Consider the following 14,356-nt stretch of genomic DNA (forward strand, 5'->3'; position numbering starts at 1 on the left):
GGCGGCACTGGCGCCAGGGCCTGGGGGGGCCGCAGACCTCGGCGGGGCCCTGTAGAGCCGGAGGGGGGGCGTCCCGGGGCCCTATAGAGCTTGAGGGGGGTCTCAGGCTCCTATAGACCCTCGGGTGTCGTCCCGGGGCCCTACAGGCCCGGGCGGGAGCCTATAGATCCGGGAGGAGGCCCTATAGACCCGGGGGGGGGGGCTATAGACCCGGGGGAAGCCCTATAAGGTCGGGTGGGCCCTGCAGAGCCGTGTGGAGGGGGGCAGGACCCCGTTGACCCCGGGGAGACCCTACAGAGAGACATTACAGGGAGATTGAGAGAGCAGCTTGGTACATTATAGGAAGTGAGAACCCCTATAGAAGATTGAGTTCTGTGCAGAAAGAGGGGGAGGGGGTCCATAGGAAAAAGGGGACGGGGAGGCCGGGCCCCCACGGAAAGGAGCCGAAAGCATCCGATCAAGTTTTGCATATGGAAATCCTATAGGAAAGGGGAAAGTAGAGATCTATAGGGGCCGCAAGGTCGGCGGTAGGAAGAGGAGCCCTCCTCTATAGGGGAAGCCTTGCTGCCCCCCCCCCCCCCCCGCTTTGGGGGGAGGCTGCCCCTATAGGGCACTGTGGGGCTGATGCCCCGGAGCAGGGGGGTGGAGGAAGGTGCCTATAGCGGGGGCAGAGGGCGCCTATAGCGGCCTGCCATGGCCTCGGTGCCTGTGTACTGCCTGTGCCGGCTGCCCTACGACGTGACCCGCTTCATGATCGAGTGCGACGTCTGCCAGGACTGGTTCCACGGCAGGTGGGGACGGGGGGGGACAACAGGGGACAGGAGCGGCATGGGGACGGGGGGCATAACAGGGACAACAGGGGGGAGGGGGGCAGCGGGGGGACCGGGGGGCACAGTGGGGGCAGTGTGGGCATCAGGGGGGACTGGAGGGGATGGGGGGACCAGGAGGACCAGGGGGGACAACAGGGGGGATGGAGGCAGCATGGGGACTGGGGGGGGACAAGGAGGGGGCGGGGGGCAGCATGGAGACTGGGGGGGCAAGAGGGGGGAGGTGAGCAGTGTGGGAACTGGGGAGGACAGGGGCAGCATGGGGACCTGGGCGGCCGCCAGGGCCTGACCTGTCGTTCCCCCCCCATCACCCCCCCTCCATAGCTGCGTGGGGGTGGAGGAGGACGCAGCGGCGGAGATCGACCTCTACCACTGCCCCAAGTGCCAGGAGCTGCACGGTCCCTCTGTCAGTGAGTGCCCCCCCCCCATCCCATCGTTCTGGGGGGCTGGTTCCTGGTTCCCTCCCTCATCCTGGGGTGGAGGGAGGCTGGTTTCCGGTCCCCCCCCCAGCCCTGACGTGGCCCCTGCTCTGCAGTGAAGCGGCGCCGCGGCCCCACCAAGCAGCCGGACGCGGAGCCCGGCCGCGTCGTCCGCACCGGGAGCGCCCAGTTCGTGCGGGAGCTGCGGGGCCGGACCTTCCCCAGGTGAGAGGGGGCCGGGGGGACACCAGGCTGTGTAGGCACCATAGAGTCTGGAGCTGGGCCTTATGGTAGCTATACAGAGAGCCATCAGAGCTGAGTGCCAGACGGGCTCTCTCTCTGTGGCTCACGACTTGTGCTGTGTTTTGTACCCGATGTATTTGGTGTTTTGGGAGCTCTGTGGACCTGCAGCCGCTCGTCGCAGCGGCAACAAGCCCCCAAACAGGGTGCAGGTTCCCCAGAATGTTAAAAGCAGCTCCGTTTGGGCCCCCCCAAGTGCTATAGGGGCTATAGGGAGCCGCAGGTCGCGGGGCTGGGCGGCGCGGGGGCGTTGCTGGGGCGGCAGGGCTGCAGCGCTGGGGGCCCGCACGACCCAGCCCAGCCCAGCCCAGCCCAGCCCTGTGGCTGCCCCCAGTGCCGACGAGGTGTTGCTGAAGCCCAGCGGGGCCCAGCTGACGGTGGAGTACCTGGAGGAGAACAGCTTCAGCGTCCCCATCCTGGTGCTGCGCAAGGAGGGGCTGGGCATGACCCTGCCGCCCCCCACCTTCACCGTCCGTGACATTGAGCACTATGTGGGTGAGGAGCCCGCCCAGGGTGCCCTGGAGCCTCTGTGGGACCAGTGGGGCAGGCTGGGGATGCGTAGCGGCATCTGTGGGGCAGGCTGAGAATGTGCAGGGGCATCTGTGGGGTTTGGGGGGCAAACTAGGGCTGTATAGCGCTGCCTATGTTACACATGGGGCAGGCTTGGGGTGCGTAGGGCTGTCTACGGGACCTGTGGGGCAGGCTGGGGGTGCAGAGGGGTGTCTATGGGGCCTGTGGGGCAGGCAGGGGGCGCGGCGTGGGACGCGTCACCATCTCCTCCATCCCCGCTGCCCACCAGGCCCCGACAAGGAGATCGACGTCATTGATGTGGCGCGCCAGGCCGACTGCCGCATGCGCCTGGGCGACTTCGTCACCTACTTCTGCGGCGCCCGCCGTGACCGTGTCCTCAACGTCATCAGCCTCGAGTTCTCCGACACCCGGTGCGTCTCCGTGTTCCTCCATCTGTCCCCCTGCCATGGGGGCCCCCCGGCCCTGACGACTCCCCTGCCCTGCAGGCTGTCCAACCTGGTGGAGACGCCGCGCATCGTGCGCAAGCTCTCATGGGTGGAGAACCTGTGGCCGGGTGAGTCGGTGTTTGAGCGGCCCAGCGTGCAGAAGTATTGCCTCATGGGCGCCCGCGACAGCTACACCGACTTCCACATTGACTTCGGCGGCACTTCCGTGTGGTACCACGTGCTGCGGGTGCGCCTGGTGCTGGGAGCTACGGGGCGGCCGTGGGCCTCTGCGGGGTCTGGGGGGGGGTGGCTGCCTCCCGCCCTGCCCCACACGGCCCCCCATTCCCCATCCCACAGGGCGAGAAGGTTTTCTACCTGGCTCGGCCCACCCCGGCCAACCTGGCCCTCTTTGAGGCCTGGAGCAGCTCCAGCAACCAGGGCGAGATGTTCTTCGGTGACCAGGTGGACCGATGCTACCGCTGCCTCCTGCGCCAGGGCCAGACCCTCTTCATCCCCACCGGTACGGTCCCCCTGATGTCCCCTGGGGTCTCCCTGACCTCCCCCAGGTCCTTTTGGGTCCATTAACGGCATTTATCAGGGCCAGGCCTTCCTCATCCCCACCAGTACGGTCACCCTGACATTCCCTAGGATCTCCCCAGTCTTCTCCAGGTTCCTTATCTACCTTTCTTAGGGCCATGACCCTCTTCGTCCCTGCTATCACGGTGCCACAGTACTCTCCAGGATCTTCCCAACCTCTTTCAGGTCTCCCGTGGTCCTTTATCCACCTTTATCGGGATCGGATCCTTTTTATTCCTACCAGTACGGTCCCTTGATGTTCTCCAGGATCTTCTTGATCTCCTCCAGATCCTCCCGGTCCTTTATCCACCTTCATTGGGGCCAGACCCTCTTCATCCCCTTGCTTTGCCCCCTGCCAGGCTGGATCCACGCGGTGCTGACGCCCGTTGACTGCTTGGCCTTCGGGGGCAACTTCTTGCATAGCCTCAACATCGACATGCAGCTCAAGTGAGTGCTGGGGTGTCGTGGGGCATTGTGGGGTGTCACGGGGTGTCTCAGGCCATCGCAGACCCCCCAACGTGCTCCTGGCCCCTTCAGGGCCTACGAGATCGAGAAGCGCCTCAGCACCGCCGACCTCTTCAAGTTCCCCAATTTCGAGACCATTTGCTGGTACGTGGGCAAGCACCTGCTGGACACATTTCGAGGTGGGTCCTGCCGCCCTGGGGGGCCCTGGGGTCCTCGGGGGAGAGTCCTGGGGTTCTGCCCTACTGCTAGCAATCCTCAGTCCCATCCTGGGGAGTCTCTGGGGTCCAGCCCTGGTCCCAGGCTGATCTTGGGGGGCTCCTGCACTTCCTGGGGGGTCCTTGGGGTCTCTTGGGGGGTATTTAAGTGTCTCAGTCCTGTCTTGCAGGGCTCTAGTCTGGCTCTTGGGGGCTTTGGGGTTCCCAGCTTGGTCTATGGGGGTCCTTGGGCAGCTCAGCCCTGTCCGGAGGGATCCCCGCCTGGCCCTGGGGTGTCCGGGGGGGGGGGAGGGTCCTAGCTTGGTCTTTAGGTGTCCTAGGGGTCCCAACCTGGTCTGGGGGGGTCCTGGCCTAGTCTTTGAGGATCTAGGGGGATCTTAGTCTACTCCAGGGAGGACCTAACTGGCCCCAGAAGGTCTTTGGGTGTCTCAGCCCTGTTTTGGGCGGTCCCAACCTGGCATTTAGATGTCTGGGGGGGTCCCAGCCTGGTGCTTGAGGGTCCTAGGTGGGTCTCAGCCTGGTCCTGGGAGTTCCAGCCTGGTCCTTTGGGATCTGGGGGGGGGGGGGGGGGGTCAACATGGTCCATGGAGGTCCCAACCTAGCTCCAGTGGGTCCTTGGGTGTCTCGGCCCCATCCTGGGGGGTCGCAGCCCGGGGCAGGGGAGCGGGGGGGGGTCCTGGCCCCGTGGCAGCCCCGGGACATCCGCACACATCCCCAGGGCTGCGTGAGAACCGCCGGCACCCCGTGGCCTACCTGGTGCACGGGGCCAAGGCACTGACCACAGCCTTCCGCGCCTGGACCCGCAAGGAGGTGAGGGGCCGGGGGGGCTGCACCGGGGGCGCCCGGCGCCAGGGCCCTGCCCCGGGGAATTGTGGGGGGCCCTGGGGTGGATGGGGGGGGAGGTTCAGGGGGCTCTGGGGCAGATGTGGGGGGTTTGGGGTACGGACGTGGGGGGGGGTTCGGGGGCTCCGGGGCAAACGTGGGGGGTTGGGGGGGTGGATGTGGGAGAGGGGTTGGGGGCTCTGGGGCAGATGTGGGGGGGTTTAGGGGGTTCTGGGGCAGATGTGGGGGGTTTGGGGTACGGACGTGGGGGGGGGTTCGGGGACTCCGGGGCAAACGTGGGGGGTTGGGGGGGTGGACGTGGGAGAGGGGTTGGGGGCTCTGGGGCAGATGTGGGGGGGTTTAGGGGGTTCTGGGGCAGATGTGGGGAGGTTTCGGGGGCTCTGGGATGGATGTGGGGGAGTTTGGGGGGGGTCCGCATTTTGAGGCCATGACCGCCCCCCCCGGCCCCATTTCCCCCCCCCCCCCCCCCCCCCCAGGTGTTGGCTGAGCATGAGCACGAGATACCTGAGACTGTGCGGCCTGGGCAGCTCATCAAGGACTTGGCAAAGGAGATCCGGCTGGTGGAGGTGGGGGGCACTGGGAAGGACTGGGACGGACTGGGGGGGGTCAGGAAGCACCATACGGGGCACTGGGAGGGACTGGGGGTGCTGGGAGGATCTGGGACGGATTGGGGGGGTCAGGAAGCACCATACGGGGCGCTGGGAGGGGCTGGGAAGGACCAGGAGGGTCGGGAAGCCCCTGCTGAGGGGCCCCCCCCCCGCAGGACATCTTCCAGCAGAGCGTGGGCAAGTCAGGGCCCCACTTCGGGCTGCCCCGGGGCCCCCCCGAGCCCCCTGGCAGGAAGGGGGGTGCCTGCAAGGCACCCCTCGGGGCCGGCCCCCGCCGCCTGCAGCCTGAGGCACCAGAGCCGGAGGGTCACCAGGGCTCTGCGCGTGGCCCGGGGCCACCGGAGGAGGAGGAAGAGGAGGAGGAGGAGGAGGAAGAGGAGGAAGAGGTGAGGAGCGACACCGTGGGAGCCCCTCGCCCCCCACTCCTCCACAGGGCGTTTCAGGGGCCGTACGGCCCCGGGGGGGGGCGTTACAGGGCCCAGGCAGCCCTGACCACCCCCCCCCCCCCCAATCCCATCACCGCAGCCGGAGGCACCCAGCTCCAGCCTGGAGGAGACAGATGGCGACTCAGAGGCAGCCGAGGGGGAGCTGTCCCTCGTTGTGGCCAACGGCCGCGGCGCTGGGTGAGCCCCCGCCAGGGGAGCGTTTGGGGATAAAATGGGGAATCCAGGGTGCAGGAAGGGGCTCGGGGGTCCTGGGGGGGCGGGCCACAGGGCTGATCCCCCTCCCCCGTACCCACCAGGCCCCGGCGGAGCCGCCTCGGGGGGGCGGTGGCGGCCCCGGGCCCCCCCGTCGCCCTCCTGCTCCCCGCCGAGCCCCCCCGGCGCCCACGGCCTGGATCTCGACTCCGAGGAGGACCTGCAGATCGACGAGACGCCGCCGCGCCGCGGCCCCCGCCGCCTGCCCCGTGAGTCCCCCCCCCAAGCCCACTGCCCTCCTCGCCTCCTCCTGGGCACCCAAACTGCCCCCCAGCTGCCACAACCCCCCCCCATAAGCTGCCCTGAAACTGGGGCCCCCCCAGGACTTCCCTTTGCCCCCTGGGGATCCCCCAAATCCTGTGGGACCTCTGCTGCTGAATGAGCCTGGACCTTCCCAGGACCCCCCCAAACTTTCTCTGTCCCCTCGGAGCTTGGGGCGGGGGGTCACTGAGGACCCCTGAGCCCCCTCGTGACCCCTGTTTTCCTCCCCCCCCCAGGACTCCCCCGGAAGCTGCCCCGGGCCAAGCCATGCTCGGACCCCAACCGTGTGCGGGAGCCAGGAGAGGTAGACTTTGACATTGAGGTACGGGGGTCTGGGGGGGATTTAGGGCTCTGGGGGTGCCCCCAAGGGGCTTTGGGGGCTCACTCTCTGGCTGCATTCCCCCCCAGGAGGACTACACGACGGAGGAGGAGGGAGGGGGGGGTCGGCAGCGCTGCTGGCATCCTCGACCTGCTCAAGGCTAGCCGGCAAGTGGGGGGGTCTGAGTACCCCCAGCTCAGGTGAGGGGGGGCCGAGACAGGGTGCAGTGGAGTCCCTAGGGGCTGTGGGGGGCACATTGGAGGGGGTTGGGTTGCCTGTGACTGATGGGGGTCACCTGGGGGGAGGATGGATTAGGGGGGGTTCCCAGGAAGTATTTGGGGGAATGAATCAGAGGGAGGTTGGGAGGGTTTTGGGGGGGTTTCTAAGGGTTTTGGGGGTCTCCTACAGGAGACACTTTGGGGGCTTGGGGGCAGGTGACTTGGGGGGGGTTCGCCAGAGGGTGACCCCCACCACGGTGCCCCCAGCGAGGCGCCGGCCTCCCCCAGCACACGAGAGGCCATCCAGGGCATGCTGCGCATGGCCAACCTGCCGGCGGGGGCCCCCCCGGCAACGGCGGGGGCCCCAGGCTGGTGGGCAGTGGGGCAGGCGGCTGAGCGGGGTGGCCCCGGTGCCTCGGGGGCCCCCCGCCGCCCGCCCCCGGCCCCCCGCAGCACTGACAGTGAGGACGAGGCCAGCCCCGATGAGCACGACAGCCTGGGCGCCTGCTTCAAGGACGCTGAGTACAGTGAGTACCGGACGCTGGGGTCCCTGGCCCGGTGGGGGGCAGTCAGCTCCCCCCACCCACCCACCCTGACCCCATCCCATCTGCTCCCTGCCTTAGTTTACCCCTCGCTGGAGTCAGACGAGGACGACCCGGCTCTGAAGTCGCTGCCGAAGAAGAAGAAGGTCACGGATGACGCACCCTGGAGCCCCAAAGGTGCGGGGGCGGCCCCGGACACCTGGGCCCTCGCCGCAGGCAGAGCTGAGCTCTGGCACCAGGGTCCGTCCCGCCATGCTCACTGTTGCGTCTGTCCCCCCCCCCGCAGCCCGTGTGACCCCCACGCTGCCCCGGCAGAGCCGGCCCGTGCGGGAGGGCACCCGCGTGGCCTCGGTGGAGACAGGGCTGGCAGCTGCCGCTGCCAAGCTGGCCCAGCAGGTACCGCCGCCGCCAGAGCAGGGGTTTGGGGGGATTTCCAAAACACTTGCCGCATATTTGGGGCAGATAGGGGGGTTTAGAGGAGCAGGCTGTTGGTGTGGCGGAGCAGGGGGTGTTTAGGGGGCTGTGGAGGCTGCTGACAGGTGCCAGGAGCACATTCATGGTGCCGTTAAGGGCATCTGGGGACGGTCGGGTGCGGTTCGGGGCTGTTTTAGGGGCTCTGGGGGTGTTTTTGGGGTGGCCTGGGGATGGTACCGCACCGCTCTGCCCCCAGGAGCACCGCAAGCTGCAGCGGCGGAAGGGTCCAGTGAAGCGCCGCCCGCCCTCGCCACCCTCGCCGGAGCCCGAGCCAGAGCCTGAGCCAGAGCCTGAGGTGGCGGCGTCGCCAGAGCCAGCAGAGCCGGAGGCCAGCAGCGGGGGGGGAGGTGGAGGAGCGTGCGGAGCTGCCCCTCTACCCGCCAAGCTTGGCCGACCATGAGTACACGGCACGGCCAGGGCCCCCGGGCCGGGCACCCGCCCCCATGGCGCCTGGTGTCTTCCTCTCAGGGCCGCGCCGGGGGGCGCCACCGCTGCCGGGTGAGTGGGGGGCACGGGTGGGTGGCCGGGGCGGCCCTGAGGCGCTGCGTGGCCCCACGGCGGCGGCGGGACCAGGCCGGCGCCCGCGCAAGGGCCTGGCCACGGCCAAGCAGCGCCTGGGCCGCATCCTCAAGATCCACCGCAATGGGAAGCTGCTGCTCTGAGAGGGGGGTGGGGCCTGTGGGAGGGGGCAGTGCCTCTGCATGGCCACGCCCACCTGCCGCAAGGCCATGCCCACCCACCCTTGGCTGCTGCCTTGGCATCCACTGCAAGGGGAAGCTGAGAGGGAGGTGGAGGCCTCTGCCTGGCCATGCCCACCCCCTGAGAGGCCACACCCACCTATCAGCCCCTGCCTCCGGATCTACTGCAAGGGGAAGTGCTGAGAGGAGGGTGGGGCCTCTGCATGGCCACACCTACCATGCTGCCCTCTCTCTGCATTGGATGTAGCCTGGTGGCAAGGCAGGACTGCTTTTGATTGGATGCTGCTGGAGCAAAGGGCGGGGCTTCCCCCACTGCACCTCTCCCTGCAGGATTGGCTGAGGAAAGGGTGGAGCTTCCCCTGATTGGTCGCCGCTGTTTTTTTTTTTTTAATCCTTCCCCTCTACCCCTTGTCTTCAGGTTGATTGGGAGGGTGGGGTGAGGCCGCTCCCCATTGGCTGTTGCCCCACTCCGGGCTGGGCTCCGCCCTGTTTTGTAGGAGCCGGGCGAGGCCACGCCCCCCACTTTTATATCGTTAGAATTAAAAAAAAACGGAGAAAACTGCACGCGCCTGCGTGGACCGGTACATCACGTGACCCGACCCGCCGGGGCCCTGCACAGCTCCCGGCCTGCGTCTCACGAGCAGTGGGAGGTGGCAGTCTCGCGAGAAGCGCCTGCGAGGGGGCGGGCCGCGCGGCGCTCTCGCGAGATCTCCCGGCCGCCGCTGCCGGCCGGGGAGGCACCGCCGGTCCGTGCTCCTCCCTTTCCCCCCTAGTCCTCGCGCGCGCCGCCCGGCGTCTCGCGATAGTTCCGGCGGCTGCGCGGCTCTCGCGAGAGCTGGCGTGGCCCCGCCCCGGCCGTTGTGTCCCGTTGCGGCCTCGCGAGATCTCGCGGCAGGTCTCGCGGGAGGCGCCCGCCCGCCGGTGAGTCCCGGGCCGCCCCCGCCGCCGCGGGACGTGGTGTTTCCGCGGGCGAGGAAGGGGCGGCGGGGGCCACCCCGCCCCTTGGGGCGCCTTGTCGCCACCGTTTGCCCCAGCGATGCTGCCCTGTGGGGGAGGGGGGGAATGGAGCCGTTACCGGCTCGGGGGGGGGGGGGCCGAGGCCGTAAGAAGGTTGGGGCAAATCTCGCGAGGTTTGCCGTGCCTTTGTGCCGCGGCGGTACGTCCTCTCGCGAGAACTGGTGGCGCTCGCTATCGCGAGACGTCGCGGCCGCCAACGGGGGCGCGCTCCTCCCCCATCCCCCCTCCGGTGTGGCCGCCGCTGCGGGGTGGGGGCGGGGAAGCGTGTTTTCCCCCCCCCCAATCTCGCGAGATTTCGTCCTGTCAGCCCGGCTCTCGCGCATTTCCCTCCTCCTCTCCGAGATCCCGCCCCCCCCACCGCGGCGCCGCTCGCGCTCCCATTGGCCCCCATTGGCGCGCCGCTGCCCCCTCCCTCCCCCCCCATGCCCAGCGCGCGCCGCGCTCTCGCGAGACCTCGGCGGCCGCCCCGCCCCGCGGGCGCCTCTCTCGCGGGAGCCGAGTTCTCGCGGGATTTCGGCGGGGCCGCGGCTCGGGGGCTCTGTGTAAGATGGCGGCGGCGGCGGCAGGAGGCGGCCGGGCCCGGCACTGACCCTCCCCCCTCCTCCGCGCCCCCCCAGCCGCCCCCAAGCAGGTACCGGCCGGGCCGCGGGGGCGGGGGACTCGGCCCGGCGGGGGGGCGGGCGCCGGGGCAGGGCTCGGGCCCCCGCTCTGCCCCGGCGGGCGGTCTGGCTCCGTCATGCAGGGCCCGTCCCCCGGTTCCCCGCGGTATCACGATCTCCCCCACCGGCTCCTTGCTATTAACGTCCCTCCCCTCGGGCCCCTGCTGTTTGGGCCCCCCCGGCTCTGTATCCCCTTCCCCCCGCCCGGTTCCCGTGATTCTGCCCCCCCCCAGCCCCGTCCTCTTCCTTCACAAGCCCCGCGATTCCCCCCCTCTGTGATCGAAGGGGGCTGTTCCTTCCCCCTGCGGTGTCCCCCTGCTTTGAGGGCTTTTCCTGCGATCTCAGTCATTTGCGGATCCTTTTGGGGGGTTCAGCTCCTTTTTTCTGTATTTGTTTCCATGGCCGAGGGAAGACTGCTCAGGTACCATGTCTCCCTCTTTAGGGCTCTCCCCTCGTTTAGGGGATCCTGTCACCCCGGACCCACCCCAGCGCTGTGCCCCTCCGTGCCTCCCCTGGGCCGGGTCCCTTCTTGCACTCCCCTAACTCCCTTCCCCGGGCTCTGCTGCCCCCTCTCCCGGCGGCTCTGGGCTTGCGTCCCTCCTTGGCCTGGGGGCAGCCCCCTCCCGGGGCCCGGTGCTCCGTGTCCTTCTTCTGCACCCTCTTTCCCCACTGTGGGGCTTGTGCCACAGGGGAGCTGGTTGTCCCTGGCCTTTGCTTTCCTTCCCCCCCCCCCCTTCTATTCCGAGGGGCCAGGTTCTGCCGGCCGCAAGCAGCGCAGGAGAAACCTCCTCGGGTGCTGCGAGCAGTGCGGGACTTCCCCTTCCCCCGCGTGGGGCTGGCCGAGGCTCCCCGAGAGGAAGGACTTGCGCGCCCCAGTCGCAGCCCGGCTCCGGTCCCCCAGGAGTGCCCGTCCACGCTCCCTGCTCTGGGTGCTTCTGTGTGGCTCTGCGTCAGCATGCTGCCCAAGCACCCTGTTTTTTTTTCCTTTTGCGTTTTTAAGTTTTCACCACACGTTTCATTACTAGGGGTTTTCCCAGCCCCTGAAACATTCTGTTTCTCGTGTGACAGCAACCGGTGCTCGCAGAGACTGTCCCGTCGCTGTCCCTTCCCGCGGCAGGGTTTGCCCCTTCTTGCTCTCCCAGGGGCTGCCCTGAAGCTCCGGCCCCATCCCGGGATCTCTGGGAGCCTGTGGCCCCATCCCGGGAGGCCCTGGGGGCTCACACCACCCCGCTGGTTTGCCTGCAGGCCCCCCGCTAGTCTGCGACTCGCAGAACGTCTGCTCTTGGCAGCCGGGGCCCCGCGTGGCCAGCGACTCTGACGGTGCCGGGCCGAGGATGGACTGGCTGTGATTCCCGGTAAGGTGGTTGCGGCACGCGGGAGAGGCGGCGGCGCCGGGCGGCTCCGGCCCGCTGCGCCCCTTCCCCCCCCCCGGCAAACTGGGTCAGCGGCCGGCGCGGCGTCGGCTGAGTCAGCCCCCGCGCCCAGGGCAGCCGTGGAGCTTCTTGGCGCCCGGCGCCCGTTGCCGGCGCCCCCCTTCCCCAGCCGGCGCGGCCGCGGCTTCTCTCCGGGGGCGGCGCCGCGCTGCCGCGTCCCTCCGTCCCTCCCTCCCGCCCGGCGTTTTGCACATTCATTGTTCCCCGGCGGAGCCGCGACGTCATCTCCCGCCGCCGCGGCGCCCGCGGCCTGCCGGGACTCGCAGTCCCCGGCTCAACAATAGCAGCGGCGGGAGGCTCCTGCGGCACCGCCGGGCCCCCCTGGACGCCTGGGCCCCCCCGCAGCGGGGGGAGGGGGACGGTGCGGCCCTTGGCAGCCCCGCGTCACCCCGCAGGCTCAGCGCGCAGACAAGCGACCCAAGATGAAAGTGGACCGGACTAAACTGAAGAAAACCCCCACGGAGGCGGTGAGTGGGGGGCTGAGGGGGGGCCGGGGGCAGCGGCGGCAGGGGGCTGACGCGGTGCCTTTGCCCCCAGCCCGCCGACTGCCGGGCCCTCATTGAGAAGCTCAAGGCCTGCGGCGACGAGCAGTTGCTGGCGGAGCTGCAGCAGATCAAGACATGGAACATCGGGAAGGTGGGAGCCCTCCACGCTGGGCAGTGCCGCGGTCCCCTCGTCCCACAGGGGGGGACGCGGAGCCCCTTGGCTCAAAATCCCCCCGTGGTCTTTGTCCCCATGGAGTGCCAGGGCCCGAGAGGGGGATGCGGAGCCTCTCGGCTCCTAATCCCCCTGCGCCAGGTGATGCTGTAGCCCCCTTGTCCCTGCATACCTCGTTCCCAGGGCCTGAGGAGGGGGACGTGGAGCCCTTTGGCTCCAAATCCCCCCACACTGGGCAACGCCATGATCTTCTTGCCCCGGGGCCCAACGGGGGGGGGTGGACCCGGAACCTCTCACTCCAAATCCTCCCGAACCCCTTGTCCCTACAGATCGCCAGGGCCCATGGGAGGGTCACGGAGTTCCTCGTTCACATGGGGGACGTGGAGTCCCTTGGCTCCAACTCCCCTGAAGCGCTTGTCTCTACGGATTGTTAGGGCTTGAGAGGGTGACATGGAATACGTCGTTCACAGAGAGAACGTGGAGCCTTTTGGCTCTGAATCCCTTGCGCCACCGGGCTGATACAGAGCCCTGCGCTTTGGCACATCGTGGGGCAGATACCAAGTTTGTTTTTCCCAAACATTATTAAGACTGAGGGGGATGCAGCGCCCTAAATTACTGGAGAGAAAGAGATGGGGGCCAGGAACTCAAAATGCCTGAGGGGGGGGACGTCGGGGTGGCAATCGCGGAGAGTCGGGGGGTTTTCTGTGCGCGTGGCTGGCAGGGGGCTGCCGTGGGGCCCTGACGGGCGCGCACTCGCCAGTGCGAGCTGTACCACTGGGTGGACCTGCTGGACCGCTTCGACGGCATCCTGGCGGAGGCGGGCCGCACCGTGGAGAACATGTCGTGGATGCTGGTGTGCGACCGGCCAGAGCGGGAGCAGCTCAAGGCGCTGCTGTTGGCCGTGCTCAACTTCACCGCCCTGCTCATCGAGTACAGCTTCTCCCGGCACCTCTACAGCTCCATCGAGGTGCGGGGCCGCGGGGGGACAGGCGGGGGGGGTGCAGGGGCCCCGGCGCCAGCCCTCTCTCACCGCCTCACTTTCCCCCAGCACCTGACAACGCTGCTGGCCTCATCGGACATGCAGGTGGTGCTGGCGGTGCTCAACCTGCTCTACGTCTTCAGTAAGCGCTCCAACTACATCACCCGCCTGGGCTCCGACAAGCGCACACCGCTGCTCTCCCGCCTCCAGCACCTGGCCGAGGTGAGGGGCAGCCCGGGGCCACCGGGGGCTGGGGGGGCGGTGCAGGGCGCCTGAGTGCTTTTTCTTCCTTTTGCTACTCTTTCTCTCTTCCTTGTACAGAGCTGGGGCGGCAAAGAGAATGGCTTCGGGCTGGCCGAGTGCTGCCGCGATCTCCACATGCTGGTGAGGGCTGCCACGCGGCGTCCCGGGCTCCACCGGGCGCCTTTCTGCTGTCCCCGACCCCTTCCCGCATCCCCTCTGTGCCCTGGGGGCCGCGGTCTCCCCCAGCCCAGCATCCCTGCTGGAGGGGGATGTTTGGGGGCCGCTCGCTCCCCCCGGTGCCATCCCCCACCTTGCTGTTCATCTCCATCCCTGCCGCTGGCGCAGAAGTACCCGCCGAGTGCCACCACGTTGCACTTCGAGTTCTACGCCGAGCCGGGCGCTGAGGTCAAGGTGGACAAACGGGTGAGCGTCCCCGGGGCCGCTGTGCGCCCCCCTCCGGTGGGACCACGGGCCCCCTGGCGCCGCATGGCTGCCCCTCACCGCCCGCCTCCCCCCACAGGCCACCAGCACCACGCTGCACTACATCCACATCGAGCAGCTAGACAAGGTGAACACCGCGGCTGCCGCCAGGGAGGGCGGGGGGGCTGCTGGGCCCTCTCAGCCCTGCTGACGCTCCCTTCCCTTCCGTGCAGATTTCGGAGAGCCCTTCTGAGATCATGGAGTCGCTTACCAAGATGTACAGCATCCCCAAAGACAAGCAGGCGAGTGTGGGGGCGGAGGCGGCCTCCGTGGCCGCGCATCGGGGGCAGCTGCTGACCTCGCGCTGTGCCCTACAGATGCTGCTCTTCACCCACATCCGCCTGGCCCACGGCTTCTCCAACCACAAGAAGCGGCTGCAGGCGGTGCAGGCCCGGCTGCACGCCATTTCCATACTAGGTAGCGCTGGCGGGAGGGGATTGCCGTGACTCTGGGATGCCTGGGCCCCCAG

General features: G+C 68.6%; 2 protein-coding genes across 2 annotated transcripts in view; both read left to right on the forward strand.

Moving 5' to 3' along the window:
• Positions 1-222: 222 nt before the first annotated feature.
• Positions 223-8,981, forward strand: PHF8 (PHD finger protein 8). The gene is given in 23 exon segments (XM_067315059.1): positions 223-791; positions 1,152-1,237; positions 1,363-1,471; positions 1,881-2,041; positions 2,346-2,487; positions 2,563-2,749; positions 2,860-3,022; positions 3,438-3,525; positions 3,616-3,722; positions 4,477-4,568; positions 5,078-5,167; positions 5,365-5,493; positions 5,495-5,595; positions 5,735-5,832; positions 5,952-6,116; positions 6,405-6,490; positions 6,577-6,599; positions 6,601-6,687; positions 6,973-7,232; positions 7,329-7,424; positions 7,534-7,643; positions 7,918-8,062; positions 8,064-8,981. Coding segments are annotated over 23 exon segments (2,943 nt in total). The 5' UTR covers positions 223-693; the 3' UTR covers positions 8,384-8,981.
• Positions 8,982-10,019: 1,038 nt separating this feature from the next.
• Positions 10,020-14,356, forward strand: part of HUWE1 (HECT, UBA and WWE domain containing E3 ubiquitin protein ligase 1) — a 29,022-nt gene continuing 24,685 nt past the window's right edge. The window contains exons 1-11 of the mRNA XM_067315072.1: positions 10,020-10,067; positions 11,341-11,450; positions 11,924-11,995; positions 12,066-12,164; positions 12,946-13,152; positions 13,234-13,386; positions 13,486-13,548; positions 13,753-13,830; positions 13,928-13,975; positions 14,061-14,129; positions 14,205-14,304. Of these exons, the coding sequence (XP_067171173.1) occupies positions 11,951-11,995; positions 12,066-12,164; positions 12,946-13,152; positions 13,234-13,386; positions 13,486-13,548; positions 13,753-13,830; positions 13,928-13,975; positions 14,061-14,129; positions 14,205-14,304 (862 nt within the window). The 5' untranslated portion in view covers positions 10,020-10,067; positions 11,341-11,450; positions 11,924-11,950. The remainder of the gene's footprint in view (positions 10,068-11,340; positions 11,451-11,923; positions 11,996-12,065; positions 12,165-12,945; positions 13,153-13,233; positions 13,387-13,485; positions 13,549-13,752; positions 13,831-13,927; positions 13,976-14,060; positions 14,130-14,204; positions 14,305-14,356) is intronic.

Source organism: Apteryx mantelli, chromosome 41, assembly GCF_036417845.1.
Source record: "Apteryx mantelli isolate bAptMan1 chromosome 41, bAptMan1.hap1, whole genome shotgun sequence".
Classification (NCBI taxonomy): domain Eukaryota; kingdom Metazoa; phylum Chordata; class Aves; order Apterygiformes; family Apterygidae; genus Apteryx; species Apteryx mantelli.